Here is a 22,703-nt window from a genome sequence, read left to right on the forward strand (position 1 = left end):
GATTAATCTGTCGATCCTTTTCTTGTCTATAAAATGTCTAAAATGGTGAAAAATGTTGATCATTGTTTCCACAAGCGCAAGGTGACGTCCTCAAATGTCTTGTTCTGTTCACAACCCAAGGATATTCAGTTTACTGTCATTAAGGACTAAAGAAACCAGAAAGTATTTACATGTTAGAAGCTGAAATCAGAGAATGTGGACTTTTTTCCTTAAGAAAAAAGACTAAAAATAATCTATTATCAAAACAGTTGATGATTAATTGGTGACAACTAAAAAATTAATTGCTTATTTGTTGCAGCTCTAGTTCACAGTTTTATAACTAGAATTAGATCACAAGTTTTAGATTAAAAGAAGCAGCATGAGATGTTTTTGGTGCGAGGTGTGATCTGTGTCCACACAATGCCACAAACAGGCCTACACACACGCACACACTGATTGAAATGTATCTGATAGCACAGCCTCGCCTTCAACTGAAGCTTTATCCAAAGAAGAAGAAGAGCTGTGTCTAAATGTGCGAATGTATTTCAGCTCTGTCTCTTTAACTCAGGGCTCCACCACAGCAGCATGCTTTGGGATTCATGCATAAACATGAGCTGGCCTTTCAGCTCTCTCCTCACATAACCAATCTAAATCTAAATGAGCCCCCACTACAGATACACCAGCAGGCAATGACATTACACCCCCCCACCCAGCCCCAGCCCAACCCCCTACTCTACCCTACTACCCCCAGCGACACATATACACCAGCAGGCAATAATTTCACGCCATCCCTCAAAGCCCCCCCCACACCACCTCCTCTCCGCACACACACTCGTACCCCTTTTTGCCGCAACCCCACCAGCTGCACAGTACTCATTTGATTAAGAGGGGGAGGACAGGGAGAAGGAGAAATGGTGGGGGATCACTTTATCAGGATGACTTTCTAAGATGGCTATCATCAGCTGCGAAGCTATCTCGAGCCCTCTTCTGTGTTTACTTTGCTATTGTTCTCCCCAGGTATCGGTTTGTCTCTTCCCTGCAACCCCAGTCCGAACTGTTCCACGGATGTGTTTCCTCCGCTGTCGCATTTATGTGTAATGGTTAAATGAATTGCTTGCTGCTAGAGAACAAGAAGCAGATACCAGATTGTGCATGAAAAACACATTCTTGTATTGTAGTTTTTCCACTCTGGCAAGTTGTCTCATCAACCACTGGAAAGTTTTACACAACAAAAGAACAAAATAATAAAAATCTGCTCTACCAACCTACGCTGTGGTCTTTGAAATGTTGCATATGAAAATGTGCGTGTCCTAAATGTGCTGTAGTGTGCAATTTTCCTCCCCTCTCTCCCTGAGTCGTAAAACACATTATCATCAGGAGCAGCAGCAGAAGCAGCAGTGTAATTCATCCGAGGTCGTTAATATTCATCATATCATTTAGTCACAAAGGAAACTCATCTGGCTGAATGTCACAGATGTAATTAATGAAGTGACCCCAGAGGTCACGGCTCCATTCACCAAACGCCTTCCACACACTGCCGTGTTACACACACATACACATACACGGTTGCACATCAAAAGCCTTCCAGCCAGACGCACACCACCAACGAACATACAACCTGGAATATGAAACATGTATAGGCAGACACCCTTGCATACCACTGCATTCACAAAATGGCTTCTCTCGGTTAGACCAAAAGGGATGAGACCAGAGCATGCACCAAAGCAGACTTTATTTAGCTCAGTGGAGTATGGGAAGGGAAAGGAAGAGAAACACACACCAGTAGGGGAGAACTGGGAGAGGGAGAGTATAGAGACACACTAAACCACTGGAGCAGGACATAAGGACAGGTGCACATCACAGGTATCTTTTTGGTCATCACTATGGCAACAACATATCCGGAAAAAAATGAAAAGAATAGTTTTTACCTACAGTAAGGATAACAGAGTCCCTTCACCATAGAGGACCCCAATATGTACATCTTACAGTCACTAAGATCAAGAGAATACGAGAGAAATGAAATTGAAAATAATCAGTATACAAAAACTGCCTTTGTGGTATTTGGAATGCACATTTCTGTACAGAAGAAAGCTCATTGGTATTGTCGTAAACATTGGTTAGTTTAAGAACAAAACATGACAGAGTTAGTCAGTCCACATCCTTTGGAAAGTTGGCTGTGATGTCAGTCTGAGTTCAGCAAAGCTGTTTTTCGCTGGGCAAATGGACTTGAGACATTGCAACACAGAATGACTGACAGCATACCAGTGGAAGGTTTGGGGCTGAACTCCTTCAAATAGCTATGCAGTATCTCCATAAGTATTGAAAGGTTAATGCCCCAGGCAGGTTTCTCTGAAACTGGAAGCTTGAAAAAATATTTCTGGTATTACGAAAGCCATTTTTTATCTTCTGAGTAGGGGAAAATTAATTGGATACTGAAAAACAAACCTGATGGAATTGAGCCCCACATATCCATTTGTTTTCAACAGAATAACAGAGGAGCAGTTTATCAACAGCATCACAGGTATCATTACAGTTTGTAGTCATTAAAGCCTAGTGGTAAAGCGATCAGAGCATGCATCTTTCTACAGTATCGTTAGAAACTACAGTACATTAGCAGCAAACTGGACATCTTTAAGGGCTGAAGTTCAACACTATGGTAAAAAAGAAAGAAAAATAAACTGCAACATTTCTCAAGAGAAGTAAAACTCTTTAACCGCTATATTACAGACTGCCATGGCTCTAGTTTGGGGTTTTGGTTACAGTCTCCAGTGTGCTTATGAGAGGCAGAAAACAGTAGCTTAGATATAGGGACTCCTTCCTTCTTTAAAAACAGCAATACATCGTCAAGTAAACAGTAGCGCTTATTTTTGTAGGTCATATGGTTAAAGTATTATCACGTCTTTGGATTTTTGTCTTAAAGCATTAATTATTGTTTAGCTATTATTGTTATATTATCATTATTACAGTTAGAATAAGGACTGGTTGCAAATGAACACAGGAAGAAAGGTAGAGAGAGAAAAGAGGAAAGTAGGTAGGGAGGGAAAAGGAGGGAAAATAAATTAAGTGTACAAAAATAACATCGATAACATCCGAAGTTTTCTCAGCTTTGCGCAGTAGCTCCCCATCTGTAAGTGGAAAAGGGAGCTATGTCTCAATCATCCAATGAAGTCTTGAGTCAACCATACAAAAGCTAAATACTGTACATTTACCCCTCACACTATTAAACACTTTAGTTTCAATAAGGTTTTTGTAACAATCTATTACTCAGAGGTGACAAGCTCAGATCTTTGAAATACAGAGAAGTTTTTGTAGATATCTTTTTTTAATACTTAGTCCAAGGTTAAACCATGCCTCTTCTGTTTTAAAAACAGAAAAATCCAGTATTAAGATCACATTTGAAGCAGAGCCATGTTGAGCTGTTGACCTGAGCATAGAAAGCTTTACATTAAATCACATAACATTGGTCAGCCATTGGTATATTCAAATAGAACGGAAAGGCAGTAAGTCACCTTGCCTGAACATATCAAAGCTGTCATAATCTTTTCATAATCATGACACTATTATATCGAAGCAAGACAGTTTATCTCAATCCATAAGATTTATATTAAGAAACTATTACTAAACACACACAATGTAAATTTGAGTTTGGTTAAAGTTTTCATATACAGTATAATGGTTGAGTGCTATAAAAAATAGTTTGCCCAGACAGGACAAACTGGCCTTTACGTTCTGTGCTATTTGGGCTGTTATCCACTAAAGGAACATAGAAGGTGTACATGTACAACAGAAGACTCATCATTGGCTTGTGGAGGGTGAAGCTGCATTCTAGCACCATTTCAGTCCATTGGTACTCGGCTTACCTACAGTATGCCGGCTGCAGATCTCACCCATTCACCATACAGACGTCAGCTCTGCAGTTTGTTATTGAAAACAAACATGTTGAAACTAAATCCACAGACATGTAAAATTTTGGTTACGAGCTTTGGAATCTGAGTCAGTCTTTACAAAAGCTCTATGCGAATACCTCCGTCTATTTCAAGGATATTTTTCCGTTTTTTTTTTCTTCTTCTTCATCTTCTTCTTCTTCTTCTTCTTCTCCTCCCACTGTTAACTGCTTTGTTTTTCTTCAAGTTTATCTTTTGGAGCTCTCTATTTACACTAAAATCTCTTTGACAATTTCTTTTTCCAGCCTCTTACAGACTGTCACTATATGCTACACAGCTAGTCATCTAGCACTGTCTGGTGGAGGGCCCACTGTGAGTCTGTCATGCAGACTGAGAGGTAGACTGCAGGTCTAGCTGGGCAGTGAGGTCACATACTTGGAGAATGCTCTTTGGCCTCTGTGGCATCTGGTTGGTTTTTATCAAGGTGGTGTTTGGTTGTAGTAAGGTGTCAGACAGAATAGGGAGAGGAGCTCTTTTCAACAAGAAAGTACAGACCAGGAAAGAGGGTTTAAGAACAATATGAAAAGAGGAAAGCTGTGGTAAAGAGGACTTGGTTTGGGCTCTCTCTGACTTTCAGCTGAGAGAGTTTGTCTTTGGGCCACTGTGGCTCTGCATCTTTGGGGTGTTCAGGTTACAGGTTTGGCAGCAAAGTGGACAGGGTACATGTTTAGAGGTCGTCAGCAGGTGCAGGAAGGGTTTTAGAGAGGATGGAGTAGAAGGAAGCAAAGAGTCTGTAGTCTGCCCCTCTAAGCTCTGTCTCTCTCCCCTGCCCCTGCGGACAGCTCAGCCTGCTCCCTCTCTGCAGAGTCAGAGCTCAGGCTCCTTGCCCTCTTCTCCTTGGCTCTGGCGTTCTGGAACCACACCTGCAAAAAAAAAAGATGTGTATGAATAAATATTAGCCATTACCTCTAAAAAAGACTTAATTGACATGATAATTTCTAGATTGAACTATGAATATTTGAAAAATTTACCTGCACCACACGGTGAGGCAGTCCCAACTCCCGACCTAGTGCCTCACACTCATGTCGGTTGGGGGTACGGTGGCTCCTGTAGAAGTCTCTGAGCTGGAGGACCTGGAAGTGGCTCATCTGTGTCCTTTGGCGCTGCTGCTGATGGTGGTGCTGTTGCAGAGTTTGCATCTCTCCCCAATCTGAGCTCGGACCCCCAGATCCCTCCGGACTAGGAGAAGCTTGATCGGCCACGCTGGAACCCTCTTCACATGCGTAGTCCTCATCATCTTCATCATAGTCATCGTCATCTTCTGCGTTGTTCAGATCGGTGGTTGAAGACAAAGAGGTCACAGGTGGCTTCACAGTTAACTCTTTGCTGCTGATGACATAGCCATGGTTTGGGATAGGGTTAGAGGAGATAGATGGGCCTGGCCTGTCTGTAACTGATGACGTGGCCATCCCAATCTGCCCACTGGATCCATTACTCATCGATAAGTTGTAGCCTGCTCTTTCAGCCTCGGCCCAGTGGCGCGACCTCATATGGGCATCCAGAGCACTCTTTACTTTGAAGAGAGCCCTGCAGAATGGGCAGCGCAGGTGATTGAAACCCAGGCTGAAACTGGATCCTGGCCCCATTGACCGGAACTGTCCTTTTCTCTCCCTGGCTCGTGTATTCTGAAACCAGACCTGTGAAGGAAAGACCCAGTATATTTTGAAACTCAAAACACACAAAACTCATTTGCTGTGCCTGTCTTTCTGTCTCTCTCTCTCTCCACAACATTACATTCACACATATTCAAACACCATAAACATCCATAAAGTACCTGAACCACACGTCTTGTGAGGCCTACATCCCGTGCGATGCCTTCCAGGACTCCTCTGGTGGGGTTAGAATCCAAGCTATAGCGCTGGTACAACACTTCGAGCTGTTCTGGCGTGATGGTGGTTCTCTGACGCTTATCCCTTCGGTGCTCCTCCTCAACCTCTCTACTGCCCCTTTGGCCTTCAAAACTGGTCTCTGACATAAGCTTTGAATTTGGCTTCATGGGTGTCAGAGTGCTTTGAGAGAGGCTGGTGATGGCATTACTCGAGTGATCAGAGAGTGTGTTCTTAATTTGTATGCTGTTTAAGTGTGAAATCATGGGATGTGTGGGATTAGGGTGCATCTGGGACATAGCGCCTGAAAGCATTTGGCTGGCCATCAGGGTGTGGTTGGGGTGGAGCATCATGTAAGGCATGGTTCGGTCTGTGAAGCCAGAGTGGAGAAACTGGACCTGTGTCTGAGCTGCCAGGAGATGCCTGGTCTGATGTTCCTGCCACAGCTGGAATGATGGCAAGGACATTGGACAGAGATTGCACTGGAATTGAGCCTGGCCTTGGAGCTGTTGTTTTGGCTGGGTTTCAATGGCTAGGCCAGAGGTGGCGTCAGGCATGCGACAGTGTTTTTTTTCAGATTCCTGAGCAGCAGTAAGGTTGGGTGATGTATCAGCGGGTTTTTCCACAGCCTGATCAGAAGGAGAGATAGAATGAGCAATGGTGGATACTGTTTTTTGTGAAGAGGTGGAAGAGCGAGGTCTTTCTGGAATAATTTCTGGTTGCACATTGGACTCGGGCTGCAGAGAGGACTCTGTTTTCATGGTCTGAACACTGTCTTTACACTGGATGTCTGTATCTGATATTCCTTTTTGAGTTTGTACAAGAGCTGGGTTCTTGCTAGCCACAGGAGAGGTTGTTTTATCTTCTTGTTTCTCAGTAACAGGTGTTGCTTCACCTTTGGCTATTGGATGCTCACTTTCTGTACAGTGGGGGGAAGAATCAAGGACAGGTGAGTCAGGGTTGGTATAATACTCATAAGTTAGATCCATGGAGTTTTCATTCTGAGATTCACTTTGTCCTTCATCCCCATAGCTGTTATCATCATTACCATCATCATTCTTGTAGCAGCCATTTCTCTGTCTGTGAATGTTGTCAAGCTGGTTCTTTCCCTCTAATGTATCTTCTGTCCCCCGGTCTTGATTTTTGCGAGCCCTCTGTCTTGCATTTTGGAACCATACAACAATGACTCTGTTAGGAAGAGACAACAGAGCAGACAACCTGTCATATTCTTCCTCTCTGGGGTAAGGAGTGGCTTCGAACACCCCCTGTAGTGTTTCAAGCTGTTGCTCTGTGAAGCGGGTTCGGGAAGAGCGTCGGCCCCTATGGGGCTCTCCTCTCTGGAGGTCTGTTGTCTGGGGCTGTGGGGAGGTCTTGACTGGAAGGCCTGGGGACAGTGAACACGGGGAAAGTGTCAGAGGCTGGTTTTGTACTGCTTCTTCTCTGAACTCCTCCAGGGCTATGGTTGGCGGGTTATTAAAATTGTAAGGGGAATCCTTGTCTCGCTGGCGTTCTTTAAATAGGGTGTTGCGAAACCAATGTTTGATGACTTTATGAGGAAGACCAGACAGAGCAGACATCTTGTTGATCTCTTCATCACTGGGGAGACTGTTAATATCAAAGTGTTTCCTCAGAATAGTCAGTTGTTCCTCAGAAATGCGTGTTCGGGTTCTCTTACCCTGTTGTTCAAGTATTGATGGGCTGACTTGGGGTTGCTGTCCTGTTTGGATGGGGCTGGGTTGGGATGGTTGACACAGCAGTGCAGGATTGAGCGGTGGAGGCTGAGCCTGCAAAGCTGGACTGAGCTGAGGTTGCTGGGCTAGCAAAGCTGGACTAAGCTGTGGCTGCTGCCCTAGCAGTGCTGAGTTGAGCTGAGATTGGTAGAGTTTTGCTAACTCAGGGTTCACACTTGAATCTAACCAGGGTTGGGGCTGGAGAGCCACAGACTGCATCACAACAGGAGGGAGGAGTGGTAGCTCCATGGGGAAAGGAATGGGGGGTAGGGGAAGCTTAGGTAAAGTCAGAGGAGGTATAGGTAGCTGGGGCAAGGGAAGAGGAAGCATGGGTATTTTAGGCAAGGGAAGAGGTATAGACTTGGCTGGGGATGTGGTCTGAGAAGTCACTGTAGCAGATGTACTTGGGATCAGTGCCTCTTGTTGTGATAAATCTTGAGGTTTAGATGGTAATGGAGGAGAAGGCGCAGGAGCAGTTGGTGCAGGGTCTGTAGCTGAAGTACATGTTTTGGTTGTGGGGTCTGAAACTGAAGGTACAGGTGGTGGTGCAGGGGTTTTACCCTCAGGCTTAACTGATTCAGGTCCTAGTTCTGAATCTGAGGATAGGGCTTGGGCTAGGGCTGTAGCTGCAGCTTGGGGGCATGCGGTTAAATTCTCCCCAGATTTAAGCTGTGTGAGGGGGTACATCTGGTCATACTGCAGCCTGTATTCTCGGGAAAACCTCTCCAGTGCAGCAGTAGGAAATAGCATCCTGTGAATGTACTCCTTGTGGCTTTTTAAAATCAAGGCATCTGAAAAAAACTTTCCGCAGTCTCTACACTTTTCTCCTCTTCCACAGCATTCTTTCCCTTTGTTTGCCGATTGCTCATCTTCATTCAGTTTTTTCTCCTCTGTCTCCCCATTGCCTTTCACCTCTTTGTTATCCTTACAGCTTTCCATCTTTGCATCCTGTAGTCCACAAAACTCATCTCTTTCCTCCTCTGGGCACACCTCCATCTTGTTAATATCAGAGCACTCTTGTTTATCTGGTATCAAATGAGCTGATATCTGCTGCTGGTGTCTATGTCTACTTTGTGTATACTGCAGTGCCAACTCATAGCCATAACTCTGCAGCAGGGCTCTAAGGGGCTCCCCATTTACAGCAGCATAGGGCACTCTGGGAGGAGGACATTGTAATCCAAGAAGATTAAATGAGGAGGAATCTGTTTCCTCCTTTTGACTCTCATTTTTATTAGAAGGAACAAGATTTTCCCCTTTTACTTCCTCAACACTAGAAGGGCTGTTTTCTTTTTGTGTCTGGTTGATATAGGATCCACTGCAGCCTGCTTCAACCTTCGCTTCAGTCTGCACATGATCCTTTGGTTGGCAAACAACTGAGTTTGAACTTTGTTTCTGTGCTTGTTTCTCATCTTCTTGGGGCTGAGACTCCCCTTTAGTTTCTGCCTTAAGTTCTTCTTTTGGGATGGAGATGGAAGATATTAACTGACTGGGTTCTGGGCTCTTAACAGCTAACTCCGGGTTAAGCTTCATGTCTCCCGACAAGTAAAAAGGCAGAAGAAGTTGCTGCTGCAGAGAGAGCAAGTTGTCTGGCGTCAAGGGGAAGTGTTGTTTAAGGAGATTCTCTGCCCCTGAGGGAAGGTGTTGCAACAACTGGGACTGAAGCAGAGCTGTGTGTTGTAACTGAGCTTGTGCCTGAGCCTGGGCTAACTGCTGCTGTTGTATTAGCATTAGCTGGTTTCTTGATGCTAGGAGCTCTGCCACTCTCTTTTTAGTCTGTTGGCTGTCAGTTGGGTTAGAAAGGGTTGGCTGGGCCTCGGCTGCTAAGCCTAACAGTGAAGAGGTTGAGGAGCTTACTACATCCTGCCTCTTGTTATAAGGAAAATTCTTTTCTTCTCTGGTGGTAGCAGCCTGAGTAGCAGTAGTGGTGACTGACACTGGAGCTGCTACACTAGATGCTTGGGTCTGTGGAGTCGTGTTCTGGGCAGCACGGGCTCTAGTCTGATGAAGTACAGAGCGAAGATGTATGTCCAGCGTGGAGCTCTGGCTATAGCCCACTCCACACAATCGACAGCGGTAGGGCCGAGGATCTGGGCCACGGGGGGCCTCGGGAGCAGCAACACCTGTGCCAGAGTCCTGCAGGGCTCGTCTGGCCCGGTGGAGATGGGACACCGAGTTATAGTGAACCAGAAGAATGGTTTTCTGGGTAAAAGATTCAGAGCATATGGTGCATTTATAGGGCCTGGTCGGATCCAGATAGCGGTCCATTGTGGGGTTAGAGCTCTTTTTGACAAGTAAGCTGGAACTAGGCTCTAATATGATCTCCTCATGTGTCCCTTTCTCTGGCTCACTTAAATCCTCCTCACCTCCATCACCTTCACTAACCATGTCCTTGTCTTTAAATTGAACTTCTTCTTTTTGTTCCTCCTTTCCCTCCATGCCTAGTGCTTCCTCCTCTATCTCTTCATCCTCACCCTCTCCTGCTTCTTGACCCACTTGAGGTGATAAACTAAAATCTTGCTGAACTGAGCTCTTATTATGCTCCATGTATTGCGCAGTATGGGGCGGTAATAGTGTATTCTGCCCCTGTGTGTTGTCCAGCTGTGAGTGTGTGTTCTGCATGTGTCTCTGCAGGGCCTCCTGACTGCGGCATTGTCTGGAACACAGGGGGCACTCTGTCGCCGCCCTCATGGCATGGTACTGCCAGTGCAGCTGGAGCTTCTCCTGAGTGGGGAACGCCAGGCTGCACCTGCTGCAACGGAACCGGTAACCATGGCGATCGGAAAGGGGAGGGGGATCGCTGGGTGGGGAAGTGGGCGGAGAAGAGGGGGGGATCTGAGTCGGGGACTGAGGAGCCAGTCTACCATTGGAAGGGTGAGTGGTGTTGTCTTCTAGGGGTGGGGTGAGTAGAGCTGTGACATCTTTGGGTGCGGCTACATCTCCCTCAGTGTTCTCCACTGAAATGCCTGCAAAATGCATAAAAACAGTGATTGTAAAATTATATTACAATAACTTTAGGCCAACAAGGATATGCGTTTTGAATGAATGACCATTCTTTAATTAATGTCAAAACTGTGGTCACTTTCATCACTTGCTTTCTACCAACCTTTGTTTTTCTGAGAATCAGCTGAGGCAATTGAATCAGCAGTATGGGAACAATTTGCAGTATTATTCTTGGTGTTTTTATTTTTCTGAGTATCATCTGCGTGTGGCTCCGTCTGTAGTTCTGTCTGCAGCTGAGACTGCGGTTCTTCCGTGGGTGGTGTGACCTGAAGGAACAGAAAAAATGTGACAGTCAGTCCATGTCTGTTTTGGTTTTTATTGCCAGTTATGCTGTGTTGTTTTATCAATTCAGACTACAGAAATATGGGATATTACCATATTTTCTTAATCCAACATTATGAATAAAACATGTTTAATTGTACGGCATAAAAAGAAGCAAATATCACGATGTATAAACATAGAGCGCCTGCACACCCTTTCCTAATATCATAAAACATTCAAGTGTGAATCTGTAAATGTATCGTTACATCTTGCACCTGCCTGCACAGCGGCATAGGACAGAAAGGCACATCAATTAAGTGTATATGGTTAAGATATGTGGCTCTGCCCTTCAGCTCCTTCGACACCCTCCAACATGCCCCAAGGGTTTAATAAAACTTTACTGAGCTGAATAATGAATTTATTTAAAATCATTCTTCATATAGAAAATCTCCATCTCCACAGCTTCAAGCACTGAGAGCAAATACTATATCTACGCGAACAGCTAGCTACCCTAAGGAAAGGACGGGCAGCCAAAGATGAGATTTACATGACAAGAGTTTTCTCTGCGTAACAGCTTCATAAGAGAGAAAGAGACGAACAACCACACACACACACACACACACACACACTGCAGAGAAAACTGAAGGTCAGGCTTAATCTAGAGAGCGTAATTGGAAAGCAAGGTACATAATGGCCATCATCACCTCAGTCTGAATTAATGAACCTCAATTACTATCAGAGAGAGTGAGGGAGGGGTAGGAGGGGCAGGAGGGAGGACGATGGTGGTGGTGGTGGGGGGGTAGAATATGAAAAAGAGAGGGAGCAAGGAGAGGGAGGGAGGAAGTATGGGGCAATGAACAAAAAAACTGCTTCGGAGAAAGACAGAGAGTGAGTAAGGGAGGGGTATCGCATAAGAAATTGAGAGAGAGAGCTTGGGAGAGACAGAAAGGGAGGGGCAGGGATGGAGATTGCTGAATAGGAATGATAGGAGTAGCTGGAGGGGGGAGAAAGGGACAGCAGAGGGGAGAAAGGGTGAAAAGCAGTCAGTCAAGTGGAGGCGAAGAGCGCAAGAGACAAAGGCCACTTAGCATACGGGCCAGGGAGATGGAGGATGGTGATGTGGATAGATGACCAGTCTTTGTTAGTTGGAGAGACACAGTAAAAAGCATGGGGGCCCCTTTTTAGCTTGACTGCACTTCTGGTAATAGAGGGCTACTTAAACATGCATTATAGAAAGACTGGCTTTTCCCTCACTCACTCAGTCAAACCCTCTCTCTTCCACTCTAAGAGACGTGCATACACACACACACACCGAATGCACGGCTGCATCAAAGATGATAGCGGGGAGCTACTTAAACATGCATTAAAAAAAGCGCTGCCTTTCTCTCTGGTGCCTTCTTAATGGAATTGTCTTCCTACATTTCACTCTGCCCCCATCCCCCATCGCTTCGCCTTCTCATTTTCTTTTTGCTTCCTGATGAACACAAATACAACAAATACACACTTGCATACACTTACAGTGCTGATGAGCTTGTCTACACAGTCCTGTGCCACGCTGTGCACATGTGTGAGATGCTGTTGGAGGTGGATGTAGGGGAGTTTAACCTGGCACAAAGGGCACTGGACAGTCTGAAAGAGTGGGGAGTAAAGATGGAAAAGAGGAAAAAAATGTTAATAAAGAGAACATATGGTCTTCTAATCTAGAATCTAGAACTGCATTCATTGCATCCATTGTTATGTTTTATATTCACGTGGACATACTTAAATTATTAAAGTGTGCATCCACTGCTCACCTGCTGGTTCTCATTTTGCTGGTGTATTCTTGGGCGTTTGGTTGAGATGGAGTTTTCCATTTCCTCGCATCCAGAAGATGGACGCTTTACTGGGGGCAATGACTCCCTCTTTTCTCTTTCCTCCCCCCTTGTTTCTCCTTCAAGGAAAAAATTCATATGAAACCATAAATAGATTGATATTCACAATGTATGTAAGCAGAGATGCAACAGTTAGTCAATTAATCAATTAGTTGTCAACTATTAAATTAATAGCCAAGTATTTAGATAATCCATTAATTGTTTTTGAAAATGTTCAAATTCTTGGATTTCAGTTTCTCAAATGTGAGTATTTTCTCAATTCTTCAGACCTCTATGACAATAAAATTAACATTTTTGGGTTGTGGAGATAAAAAAAAAAAAGACATTGAACATCACCTTGGGCTCTGGGACATTTATGACATTTTCATGACATTTTTCTTTATAGACCAAACAACTAATCGATTACTCAACAAAATGATCAACAGATGAAAATTTAAATATTTGTTAGTCGCAGTCCTACAGAGAGCTGCAGGCATGACGCAGGCCAGCCTGGAAGTTAGCATTGCTCTGGTTGCCTTCACAAAAAGCCAGTGGGATTTTTCCATTAGATTTTTGATTAGTGCAGAAAATAAGCTCTGGGGCAAACAAAAGTTTATGATACTGACATGTTTTCATCAAGATAATCACAAATTAACACAATTTTTTGATTTTTGACACATAAATGTAATTGCCAGAAGTTAAAATCTAATGTTAGGCTGTAAACAAACTATACGACGGTCATGTGGCTCAATATGACCACCATTATGTGACTAATGATCAGCATGATCGACAACCTCTGTAGGTTCATTTAGCCACTTGTTAGCAACAGCTTTTTTAAGACACATAAATTCACAAGTGGGGTAATAACCAACATATTTTATGCCGTACAACAAAACATCAAAGAACAAAGGTAACACTTGCCACAAAAGTTAAATGAAGACAGTGTTTAAATCCGAGGTCAGAAAAGTTGAACAATTGAGACCAAAACCATGTTCATACATCATGTACCTAAATAAACTGACAAGCTGTGTGACAGCAGGTGTGGTTAAATATCCAAACCACACAGGGCGATTTGCATTCAAAAACCACTCATAATTCAATAAATTATATAGAAGAAATACACCACAGACCTTATGTCAGGGATCTAAAAAAAATCTTCAGAAAACCCACTGACTTTGAGACACGGGAACCCAAAGTGCTAATATGCCAACTCATTTCCAGGTTTTAAAACTCATTCCTGCAGTACTCTATATGCAATATATTATCATGCCATCATTTGAATTAACTATATGTGGTAGAATGTGTTAAATTGTTTTGCATGTGGAAGGAGCCATACCTGTCTTCTCAGAAATCTGCTTCACCCCCAAGTTACTTGTGTCTTTGGTTGTGTCCAAAGGACCAGTGGTGGTCTCACTGGAAGTTTCCATGTCCTCACTGAGCTCTCCTGGGAGGGGACAAAACAAATAATTATGTTACACAAACATTGTGCTTCATACCATATGCTCCTGCAAACTATCAGGCTAATTGTAGTTTATATTATTCTCTAGATAGCATCCTTCAAAAAGACCAATGCCTTTGGACTGCACTTCATTCTTCTTCCTTGCCTCCATATACACTATTGATCAAGTATTGATTCTCCATTAGATCCTCCTCAGAGGTGGAGTAGAGGTAATATGGACTTACAACACATCAGTTCACCTCGATAAGTCTTAATCCACACATTGACAAATCACAGGATACTCTTAATTCACAACACGACTCATTTTAGGTGTTGTGCCAAAACTCCAAACTGTATAAAAATCAGTGTTTTATCTTAAGCAGACTGCAGATGGTGACTGGCTACTACCTCCCCCTCTCTTGTCCAGGGGATTTGTATCGGTTCATTGATTAGCAGGTGCTAGTTAGCTGTTGTCAGGGGTTATTGGGGCTATAACAAGGATGTGTATCGACTAATCAATTTACTTGATCAATATCTCAGCAACAGCCATTACTCATTTTCTCACTCTTTTCATCTTAATCCCCCGTCTGTTCTCTGATGTCAGCGAGCACATGCAAAATGAAATCAAATATACACCCACACAGCTCATATTCTCACCTGTGTTACCATCAGGGCTTTTCCTGATGGTAAAGATGGCTGCCAGCTCCTCTCCGCCCATCGGCTGCAGCTGTAGTAGCCCTTCCCTCTGCTGATGGGTCGGGGTTTGACTATGTTTCAGTACTTGGAGTTTAGAAGAGGAGGAGTGGTTGCATAGGAGACAATGGAACAGCCACGAACCTCCATCAACTTCACCATCATACTGCTGCAGGAACTGGAAATAATCAGGTAGAAAGGAGAGAAAGCAAGAAATATAACGTGGTTGCACTAAATCAAAATCTAGCCTGATAATCATCAGGGATGGATCTAGAGGGGTGGCATGTGGGAGTAGCTGCCACCATAAAAATGCCTTGCCGCTCTTGCTGTCATCACAGTATAATCCAAACAATATATTTTAAAGTTGTGGCTGGTTTTGCAAGAGTGAAATTTCAAGTAAATGCAGCAAGAGTTTATGCTTCCCTGGGTTTTATTTCAACCAGCTCCTTAGCCATCCCTGCAGCAGGAAACATCTTATCTACCAAACTGTCAAATCTAAAGCTTTTTCTAACATTAGCTAACTTAAGCTGTCACTTTTACAGGTACTCTACCAACAACAATTTCAGGCTTTACTCATGCCTCAGTAATGTAATGTTTTTGAGTTAAAATATCTTCATACAAGAGCTTTTCCAAACAAATACTGATATATTTAATTGTTTGTGATTAAATGAGCATCTATTTATATTTCTGCAACCTTTTAAAGACTCCATGCCCCCCTGTCATCCCATTAATATTTTTCTAGATTCATCCCTGATAAACATGAATTGCTACATACATTTTTCTTTCAAAGCTCCTTGCAGACAAAGACAAAGGGGTTATTATTAAAGGTGTACTAACTCTGTAAACCCGGACGCTGGCCTCATGGTGGGAACTGAGGGAATGTCCTCGTAGCTTCTCCAGACTGCTGGTCACGTAGTCACACAGGTTGCACCTTAGCTGGACAGGGTTGCCCTTCGCAATGAGCGCAGCCCCCTCCTGACCCCTGTCACCACCCTCCTGGAGGTGAGCGGCGAGCTGGTAGCGGGTGCGGTGTCTGTCAGTCTGGCAGTGCAGGGAGAAGTTAGCCCTCAGTGGGGTGGTGTAGCCACACAGCCTGCAGTGGCAGCCACCAGCAACCAGGGAGCACCACTCAGACTGAGGCAGAGTGCGTGGGGTGTTCAGGTGCTGCTCCACAGACTCTAAGCTGTCGGATGAAAAGCAGGAGCAGACAAGGCATTGAAACACACCCTGGGAAAGGGGTCCAGTTGGGGACAGAGACGGGGCTGGGGGGGGAGAGGGAGACGGGGAGGGAGAAGGAGTCAGCGTAGACCCAAGGGTGACTGGCTGTTCTGTGACTTGTTGACTGGTCAGCCGCATGTTCAAGGTGAGCTCGGCACCTGAAACAGTGAGAAACCCAATAAGAATTTGCAAATTTTTCACACTTTTATGTGTTAATCAGTCCCTCCAGGAAGTTGCAATCACAACAGAAAAAGCAAATTCAAGAAATTTCCATGAATTCTACACAATCTTTAAATTTTATCCAATCACAGCAACTTTTCCACAAATTTGACTCATTTGACTCAAATCATTGTAACTTGCCGCGTATTTCCACCAGTTATAGCAGTCCCCTCTGCAAACATCATGCATGTAAATCTCAATGAACCAACTCAGTTTCTTATTATCATTTTTTTATTTTGTTATACATACTAATATAAACACAAGGTTTGTCACTGTTATTGACAGTTATCAGTGTCCTATTCGCTTTAATATTTTAAAACATCAATTTTGTCTTTGCTGTTTTGACTGAGTTTGAGCTCAAAGAGATCTTGCTTCTTTGAGGAATACCCTCCAGATTCACTTCTTCCTCTACAAGTAAAGCGTTCTTTCTCACCCAAACAAGGTTCCTTACATAATTCTACATTTTTTTTTTTAATTGGAACTTTTTTTCAATTTTCACTTTTCTAATTTAAATGCAAAAAATGCCAAAAAACAGTCCTAGAGGGAGTGGTTAATGGTGTGACGCATGACTCACCTGTGTTCTGTAGGTGTTTAAGCTGCGGGGCGAGGCTCCTGCAGTGAGACAGATAGTAACCCCTCTGGAGCCGGAGCATGTTATGTGTGTGTTTCTCGCTGGTGGTGTGTATGCGCAGGTTGCGGGCAATGCTGGTCTCGTAGTCGCACACATCACACCGCCACCGCTTACCATGAGAGTGAGAGTGTGCAGGTGGTGTGAGCTTGGCGGGCTGGGTAGTAGTAGGCGTGGGAATAGAGAGTGGGAGTTTGTACGCAGGCTCATCCACCGTGTGACCATTGGAGGAGCTGCCATTGTTGGTGATGTGAGAAGTGTGCATGTGACCATTGGAGTGTCCCCCGTTTTGAACATTGTTAAGGTGTTTATCCGACTGCATGTGTATGCTGAGGTTGCCTTTCGATGAGGTAGCATAGTCACACACCTCACAGCGGTAGGGCTTGTAGCCACAGGCGTAGGTTTCACCACGGGCCAAGCGAGGATGGGGCTTCCCCGAACTGCAGTATCCGCACACGTCTCGTGTTGCACCACCACAAACACACTTCCCTCCGGAGGCGCCACACACACACTGGCCGCCCGTCTCTGGGTGTTTCTCTTTCATGTGGACTTGCAGTGTGTGCTGAGACTTGTAGTGCCAGTTACACTTGGGGCATTTCAGCGTCTTGCAGGAATTGCGTGAGTGCATTATGGTCATGTGACTAGTCAGTGAATTTGGAGAGAGGTCTTGGTTGAGGTTTTTAAGGACAGCTTCTTTCTGTTCTACTTCTTTGTCTCTCTCGTCATCCACCATATCTGTGTCTAGCTGGCTGTCATTTGGTTCTGGAGCTTTGGCACCATCTCCATTGGAAATGGAAGAGTGAGGAACCCCTGCCGGCCCATCATCCTCAGCAGGTGTGCTGGCAGGCTCAGTACCTGCCAGCGGAAAAGCCAGAGTAGACTGCTGGGATTTAAAGCTCTGAGGAAACCCAGAAATCCAGCCCTGATCTCCCTTAATGTCTTTTACCTCTGTCTCGCTCAGCAGGGCAGAAGAGGAGGACGGACAAGTGAAGTGCTTTGGAGAGGTGGAGAGAAAAGGGGAGGGCTTTGGAGAGGTGGAAGGAGTAGTGGGGGAGGGCTTTGGAGAGGCGGCTGTTTTGCTGTCGAGTGTGCCACTGGCCTTTGCAGTGCTGGAAGAAGAGCTGTGCTGGCTCTGTTGAGGTAATAAAGAACATTTGGATTTGGTTTGGCTTTGGTTTGAGATGGCCTCCTCCTCTTCCTTCTCCTCCTCTCCGCCTCTGCTGCTGAGGGCTGCTGGGAAGCCCCCTGTAACTGACGCCTCTCCCACACCTACATGCACCTCCTCTTCTTCCTTCCCGTTCCTGGACAAATATCCCTCCCCGAAGTCTTCCTCCTTCATCCCCTGCTTTTGAAATGCTCTGTTCTCCCGTGAAAGTCGGCCTCCTTCTTTCTGCTCACCTCCCCGGGCCTCTTCTCGAGCCTGGGACCCCTCTACGCCCTCCTCCTGCTGCTGCTGCTCAGGCAGGGTCAGGGGCTCTTTGGCAGGGGCCACGGCTGAGGTATGAGAGGATGACCCCTGCTCAGGAACGACCGCCAGGGTCAGGAGAGGAAGAGATAAAGCCTGGGGACTGAGGTCAGCATCTCTCTCCTCTCCTCCCCCTCCATCCCCTCCTCCTCCCTCACCGCTGTCCATACCGGAGGCTACAGCTGCCGCGCATTACAACCCCACCTGTGTGTTCAGATACAGAGAAGAAGACAGAAAGAGACAGGAGAAAAGAGAAAATGAAATACATGAGTCATGTAAATAGTATTGCATAACAGTGGAAGCCATTGATTACAGTCCCTGGATAGCATCTGTTCAATACTGCCTTCACAGTGCGCAATACACAGGCTGGTTACTCAGGGGTTAGCGTTAGCCCTTAATGGGAAAATCAATAGCATGAGCGCTAAACTAGGTAGAGGAATGCGGGTAAAGGCTACGCAGGAGGTCTATAATATTCCTCAGGGGATAGGATTAAATAAAGAACTGAACGCTTCTGAGCTAAAGGGCTTCCACTAAATTGCCACACTTAGATAAAGGCGGATAAAAGAACAGTTTTTAAAGCCAGTGTATCCATCTCTACATCTTTTGTTGTGCATTAGCGCAGAGATATTGTGTGAGGAGACAGGGTCTCTGTTTAGTGTGAGCCATTTTATGACACACAGTGTTAACACAGGGGATGGACACAATAGAATAAACACCTGTATCATCTAATTTAATCCAAAATGCACCAAATACAAATATAATGTGAAGCTTAGACATTTTTTGTTGCAATTTCAGACAGGTGTATTAATATCTGTGGTCATTTGTGAAGCAATATGCCATGAAGTTTATTATATTTTGCCCATTAATATTGCTTCCACCCCTCTGTAGGTCTTGCGCATTATAAACACATCCATATAATAAACATTAAAGCAATGATGTATATTTGATAATTCATCATTTTATGTAATAAACTGAAACTTTAAGTATCATGTATTTATAGCCAATATTAGGCAATAACATTTGAAAGATAGGTTTAAAAATCAGCATATTCAAAGACTCTTAAATCAATCGCCAACCATTTTAATGATTGAATAATGCCTCTGAGTAAAAATGTCCAAATCGATTGCAGCATCTTAAATGTATATATTTTCTTCTTTCTTTAATCCTATATAACAGTAAACTGAATAAATCTTGGTTGTGGACAAAACATGAATGTTATCTTGGGATTTAGGAAACTGATCAACATTTTTCTACATTTTATAGACCAAACAACTAATCGATTAATCAAGAAAAAAACTGACAGATTAATCAGTTATGAAAATAATCATTGGTCCTAATTCACTTGGCTTCAGTAAAAAATAATAATAATGAAACTAGCAAAGGGATATGATACTTTATCATACATAAATGACCATAAACATCCAAGATAATAATTAAAAATGTCAAAAATTGAGAAATGGGTTTCTTAATTACAAGCACAATCAAGCATCCAAAAAATAAATCATGCCCCTCTCCTCCTCTTCTGTCTGTCTCTGACTGACAGATGGATGCCAGATGAGACAGATACATCTCTCTTAGTCTGTGTGTGTCCCACAATCTCATTACTGACCTTTTTTAATCAAGGAGAGACCTTAATGTACCCTTTCACCTTCTCCTTCAACCAACCAACCCCCTCCTCCTCCTCCTCCTCCTCCTTAAACACCCTCCCTCCATCCCTCTCTGCTGTAGCCACCCCCTCTCCTCTCCCTCTCTGCACCTTAAAGATATATGGCTCATATCGGCACTCTGATAGTGCTTTAATGTACTGTGTTTATGTCACAGGCCACAGACCCTTGCCCACTGCAGCTGTCCACTGTCCCGCCGGAGAGCACTGAGGGGCTGAGCCTGCCTGCCTGCCTGCCAGCAGCTGAGAACAGTCTCTAATCTGATAAAGATTTTCATTTACACTGCAATCAATAACCCGGGTCTATCGGCAATGTAACTATTTATACAAACATTCCTGGCTCTCTATCGATCACAAGTGCGGGAAACCATCATTTAACAACGTGTGTGTGTGTGTACATCTATAATGTGTGTGCATCCTGTTGTTCACTGCAAACTGATTCTGATAATGTCAATTACACACTCACACTCTCACTCACACACACACGTACAAGCACACACACCTGTGATTGAACATGCATATTAGAATTGTTTGAAAATATTAATGTGCAAGACTAAGGCTGCAAGTATTATTTTCATTATCGATTAATCTATTGATTATTTTCTTAATTGATCAATTATTTGTTTGGTTTATGAAAAGTCAGAAAATAGTAAAAAAATGTCCAAGACGATGTCTTGTTTCATCTTCAACCCAAAGTTTACTGTCACAGGCGTAAAGTAACCAGAAAACATTCATATATGAGAGGCTGAAAAGGGAGAATTTTGACTTTTGTTAATAAAAATACTCAAAACAAATAATTTAGTATCAAAGTAGTTGGTGAATAATTTAATAGTCAAGGACTAATCGATTAATCGTTGCAGCTCTACATATGACATCTTTGTTATTAGGTGTGCACAGTATAGATTAGGGATGCAACGAACAACTATTTTCATTGTCGATTAATCTGTCATTTATTTCCAAGATAAATTAGTTGTTTAGACCAGAAAGTGTCAGAAAATGTTGAAAAATTATCAATCCAGCCAAAGATGATGTCCTCAAATGTCTTGTTTTTGTCCACAACCCAAAGATATTCTGTTTACTGTTATTGAGGAGTAAAGAAATCAGAAAATATTCACATTCATGAAGCTGGAATCAGAATTGTTTCTTTTTTCTTTAAAAAAATATCCAAATTGATTAATCAATTATCAAAATAGTTGGTGATGAATTTAATAATGAAATCATAATTAACTAATCTTTGCAGCTCTAGTACAGACTGCACAACATTAAATTATGTCAAAATGAAACAAAAAGTGTCTCCTGAATCTCTTATCATAGTCTAGTGTGTGTGTGTGTGTGTGTGTGTGTGTGTGTGTTCGTGAGTGTGTGTGTTTGGAATAGAGAGAAAGGAAGACAGGGGTGTGAGGGGGAGACAGAGAGAGACAGAAGAGTTGTGTGGCTTTACTTTAGGGAAAATGCATGTTGTTTGTCAGTAAAGGACCTGGACATGTACAGTTGGACATGGACAAACACTGTTTGGACCCAGTGGAGGACACACAGCCTGCAGCAGTCTGAAGGTAAAGGCACTGAGCTGTATTTTGCATCATTCTGGTAGCTGTTAGAGAATACCAGCCGGACAGGGACAGCGACGTTTAAGTTCACTCCCTGGCTCTGTGTCTGTGTTGTCAAGCCACTGACCAGCAGACTACTTCAGCCTTTGTTTACAATGGGTCGTACCCGTACCACACTCCGATTCAGCTTTAACCGAGAGTGATCGCGTTAACAGGTGACTCAAAGCACAAGCAGACCAACAAAAGCTTGATTTGTGCTGAATTCCAGGCTGCGCTGACCATTTCAACACCCCTATGCACCTCCCAACAGCCAGCCTCGTCCCTTTAATATCGTAAACAAACGGCACACTTACATTTCTGCAGCGGCTCTGGTACAAAGCTCCGTACGCTGAATGTGTAGTAGTCCAGAAAACAGCCGTATAGAGAGCATTCCTTATGAATGATCCTCTGCGTGTTTAACGGAGCCAGGCAGGAGGAGAAAAAAGACGGGCACAGGGAGAGAGAGCAGCGGGGTCCAAGTTGTTCCCAAACAACAGTGTAATTAAAGCTACATATAGGCTGTAGTAAACAGAAAGACGAGGGGGACGGAGGGGTTTGTGCGAGCTCCAGAGGTAGAATGAGTTCTGATCACTGTGGGGGGAAAAACACTTGGCTCTTTATTCCTGCTAATTAGTTTCCTTCAAAAAATGGCTGAGATTACGCCCAGTGCGCATGTGCGTAATTGCGCAGACACCGCTAATTAGCCCGTTTGGATCAATAGGATTCCGCGAGAGAGAGAGAGAAAGAGAGGGGAGGGAGAGGGGGAGGAGGGAGGGGGGAGAGGCTACAGGGGACGCATAGAGAAGACAAGGGGATGAAGAAAATATTAAAAAGTGCGAGAAATTACAGCTCAAACGATGAATTTTAATGAGAAATAGGATATTTTAGCAGAAAATTTACAGAAATGTATTTTAGATGGATATTCAGACAAATACCATATAATCTAAAACATGTAAAGAGAAAAGAATATTGCAAAAAAAAATCTAAATGTATAATAAAATACTAAAAAGTATAATGCTATCAAAATTAAGTCAATAATGACAAAAACGGTTACATTTAATCACAGTAGGCTTTTTCAGAAGAATATTATGGTGCTAGAAAATCTGCAACAAAATGCGACATGATCCCCGTGATTCACTGTTGGGGACTGCAAGCACACTACAAGGCCCCTAAGGATTATTTTAGGAATCTTATATTGACATT

General features: G+C 43.7%; 1 protein-coding gene across 1 annotated transcript; it reads right to left on the reverse strand.

Annotated features, from left to right (window-relative positions):
- Nucleotides 1-1,694: 1,694 nt before the first annotated feature.
- On the reverse strand, nucleotides 1,695-22,127 carry LOC146316459 (zinc finger homeobox protein 3-like). Its single transcript, XM_084734213.1, has 11 exons — nucleotides 21,815-22,127; nucleotides 16,733-18,455; nucleotides 15,559-16,097; nucleotides 14,686-14,899; nucleotides 13,927-14,034; nucleotides 12,534-12,670; nucleotides 12,259-12,369; nucleotides 10,583-10,745; nucleotides 5,698-10,442; nucleotides 4,895-5,560; nucleotides 1,695-4,786 (listed from the first exon to the last, which is right to left on the reverse strand). Exons 2-11 carry the CDS (start codon nucleotides 18,417-18,419, stop codon nucleotides 4,670-4,672), a joined length of 8,487 nt encoding a protein of 2,828 aa, XP_084590339.1. The 5' UTR covers nucleotides 18,420-18,455; nucleotides 21,815-22,127; the 3' UTR covers nucleotides 1,695-4,669.
- Nucleotides 22,128-22,703: the final 576 nt, after the last annotated feature.

The sequence above is a fragment of the Lutjanus erythropterus genome, chromosome 13 (genome assembly GCF_056507025.1).
Source record: "Lutjanus erythropterus isolate fLutEry1 chromosome 13, fLutEry1.hap2, whole genome shotgun sequence".
NCBI classification, from domain to species: Eukaryota; Metazoa; Chordata; class Actinopteri; order Lutjaniformes; family Lutjanidae; genus Lutjanus; species Lutjanus erythropterus.

Bases quoted from the DNA above. Each gene is read 5' to 3' on its own strand.
- LOC146316459 (XM_084734213.1), bottom strand. From the start codon at position 18,419: ATGGACAGCGGTGAGGGAGGAGGAGGGGATGGAGGGGGAGGAGAGGAG. The intron at 14,900-15,558 runs GTTAGTACACCT...GATTATTTCCAG, and splicing joins CCAGCGTCCGGGTTTACAGA to TTCCTGCAGCAGTATGATGG. The intron at 10,443-10,582 runs GTTGGTAGAAAG...TGCATTTTGCAG, and splicing joins TGATTCTCAGAAAAACAAAG to GCATTTCAGTGGAGAACACT.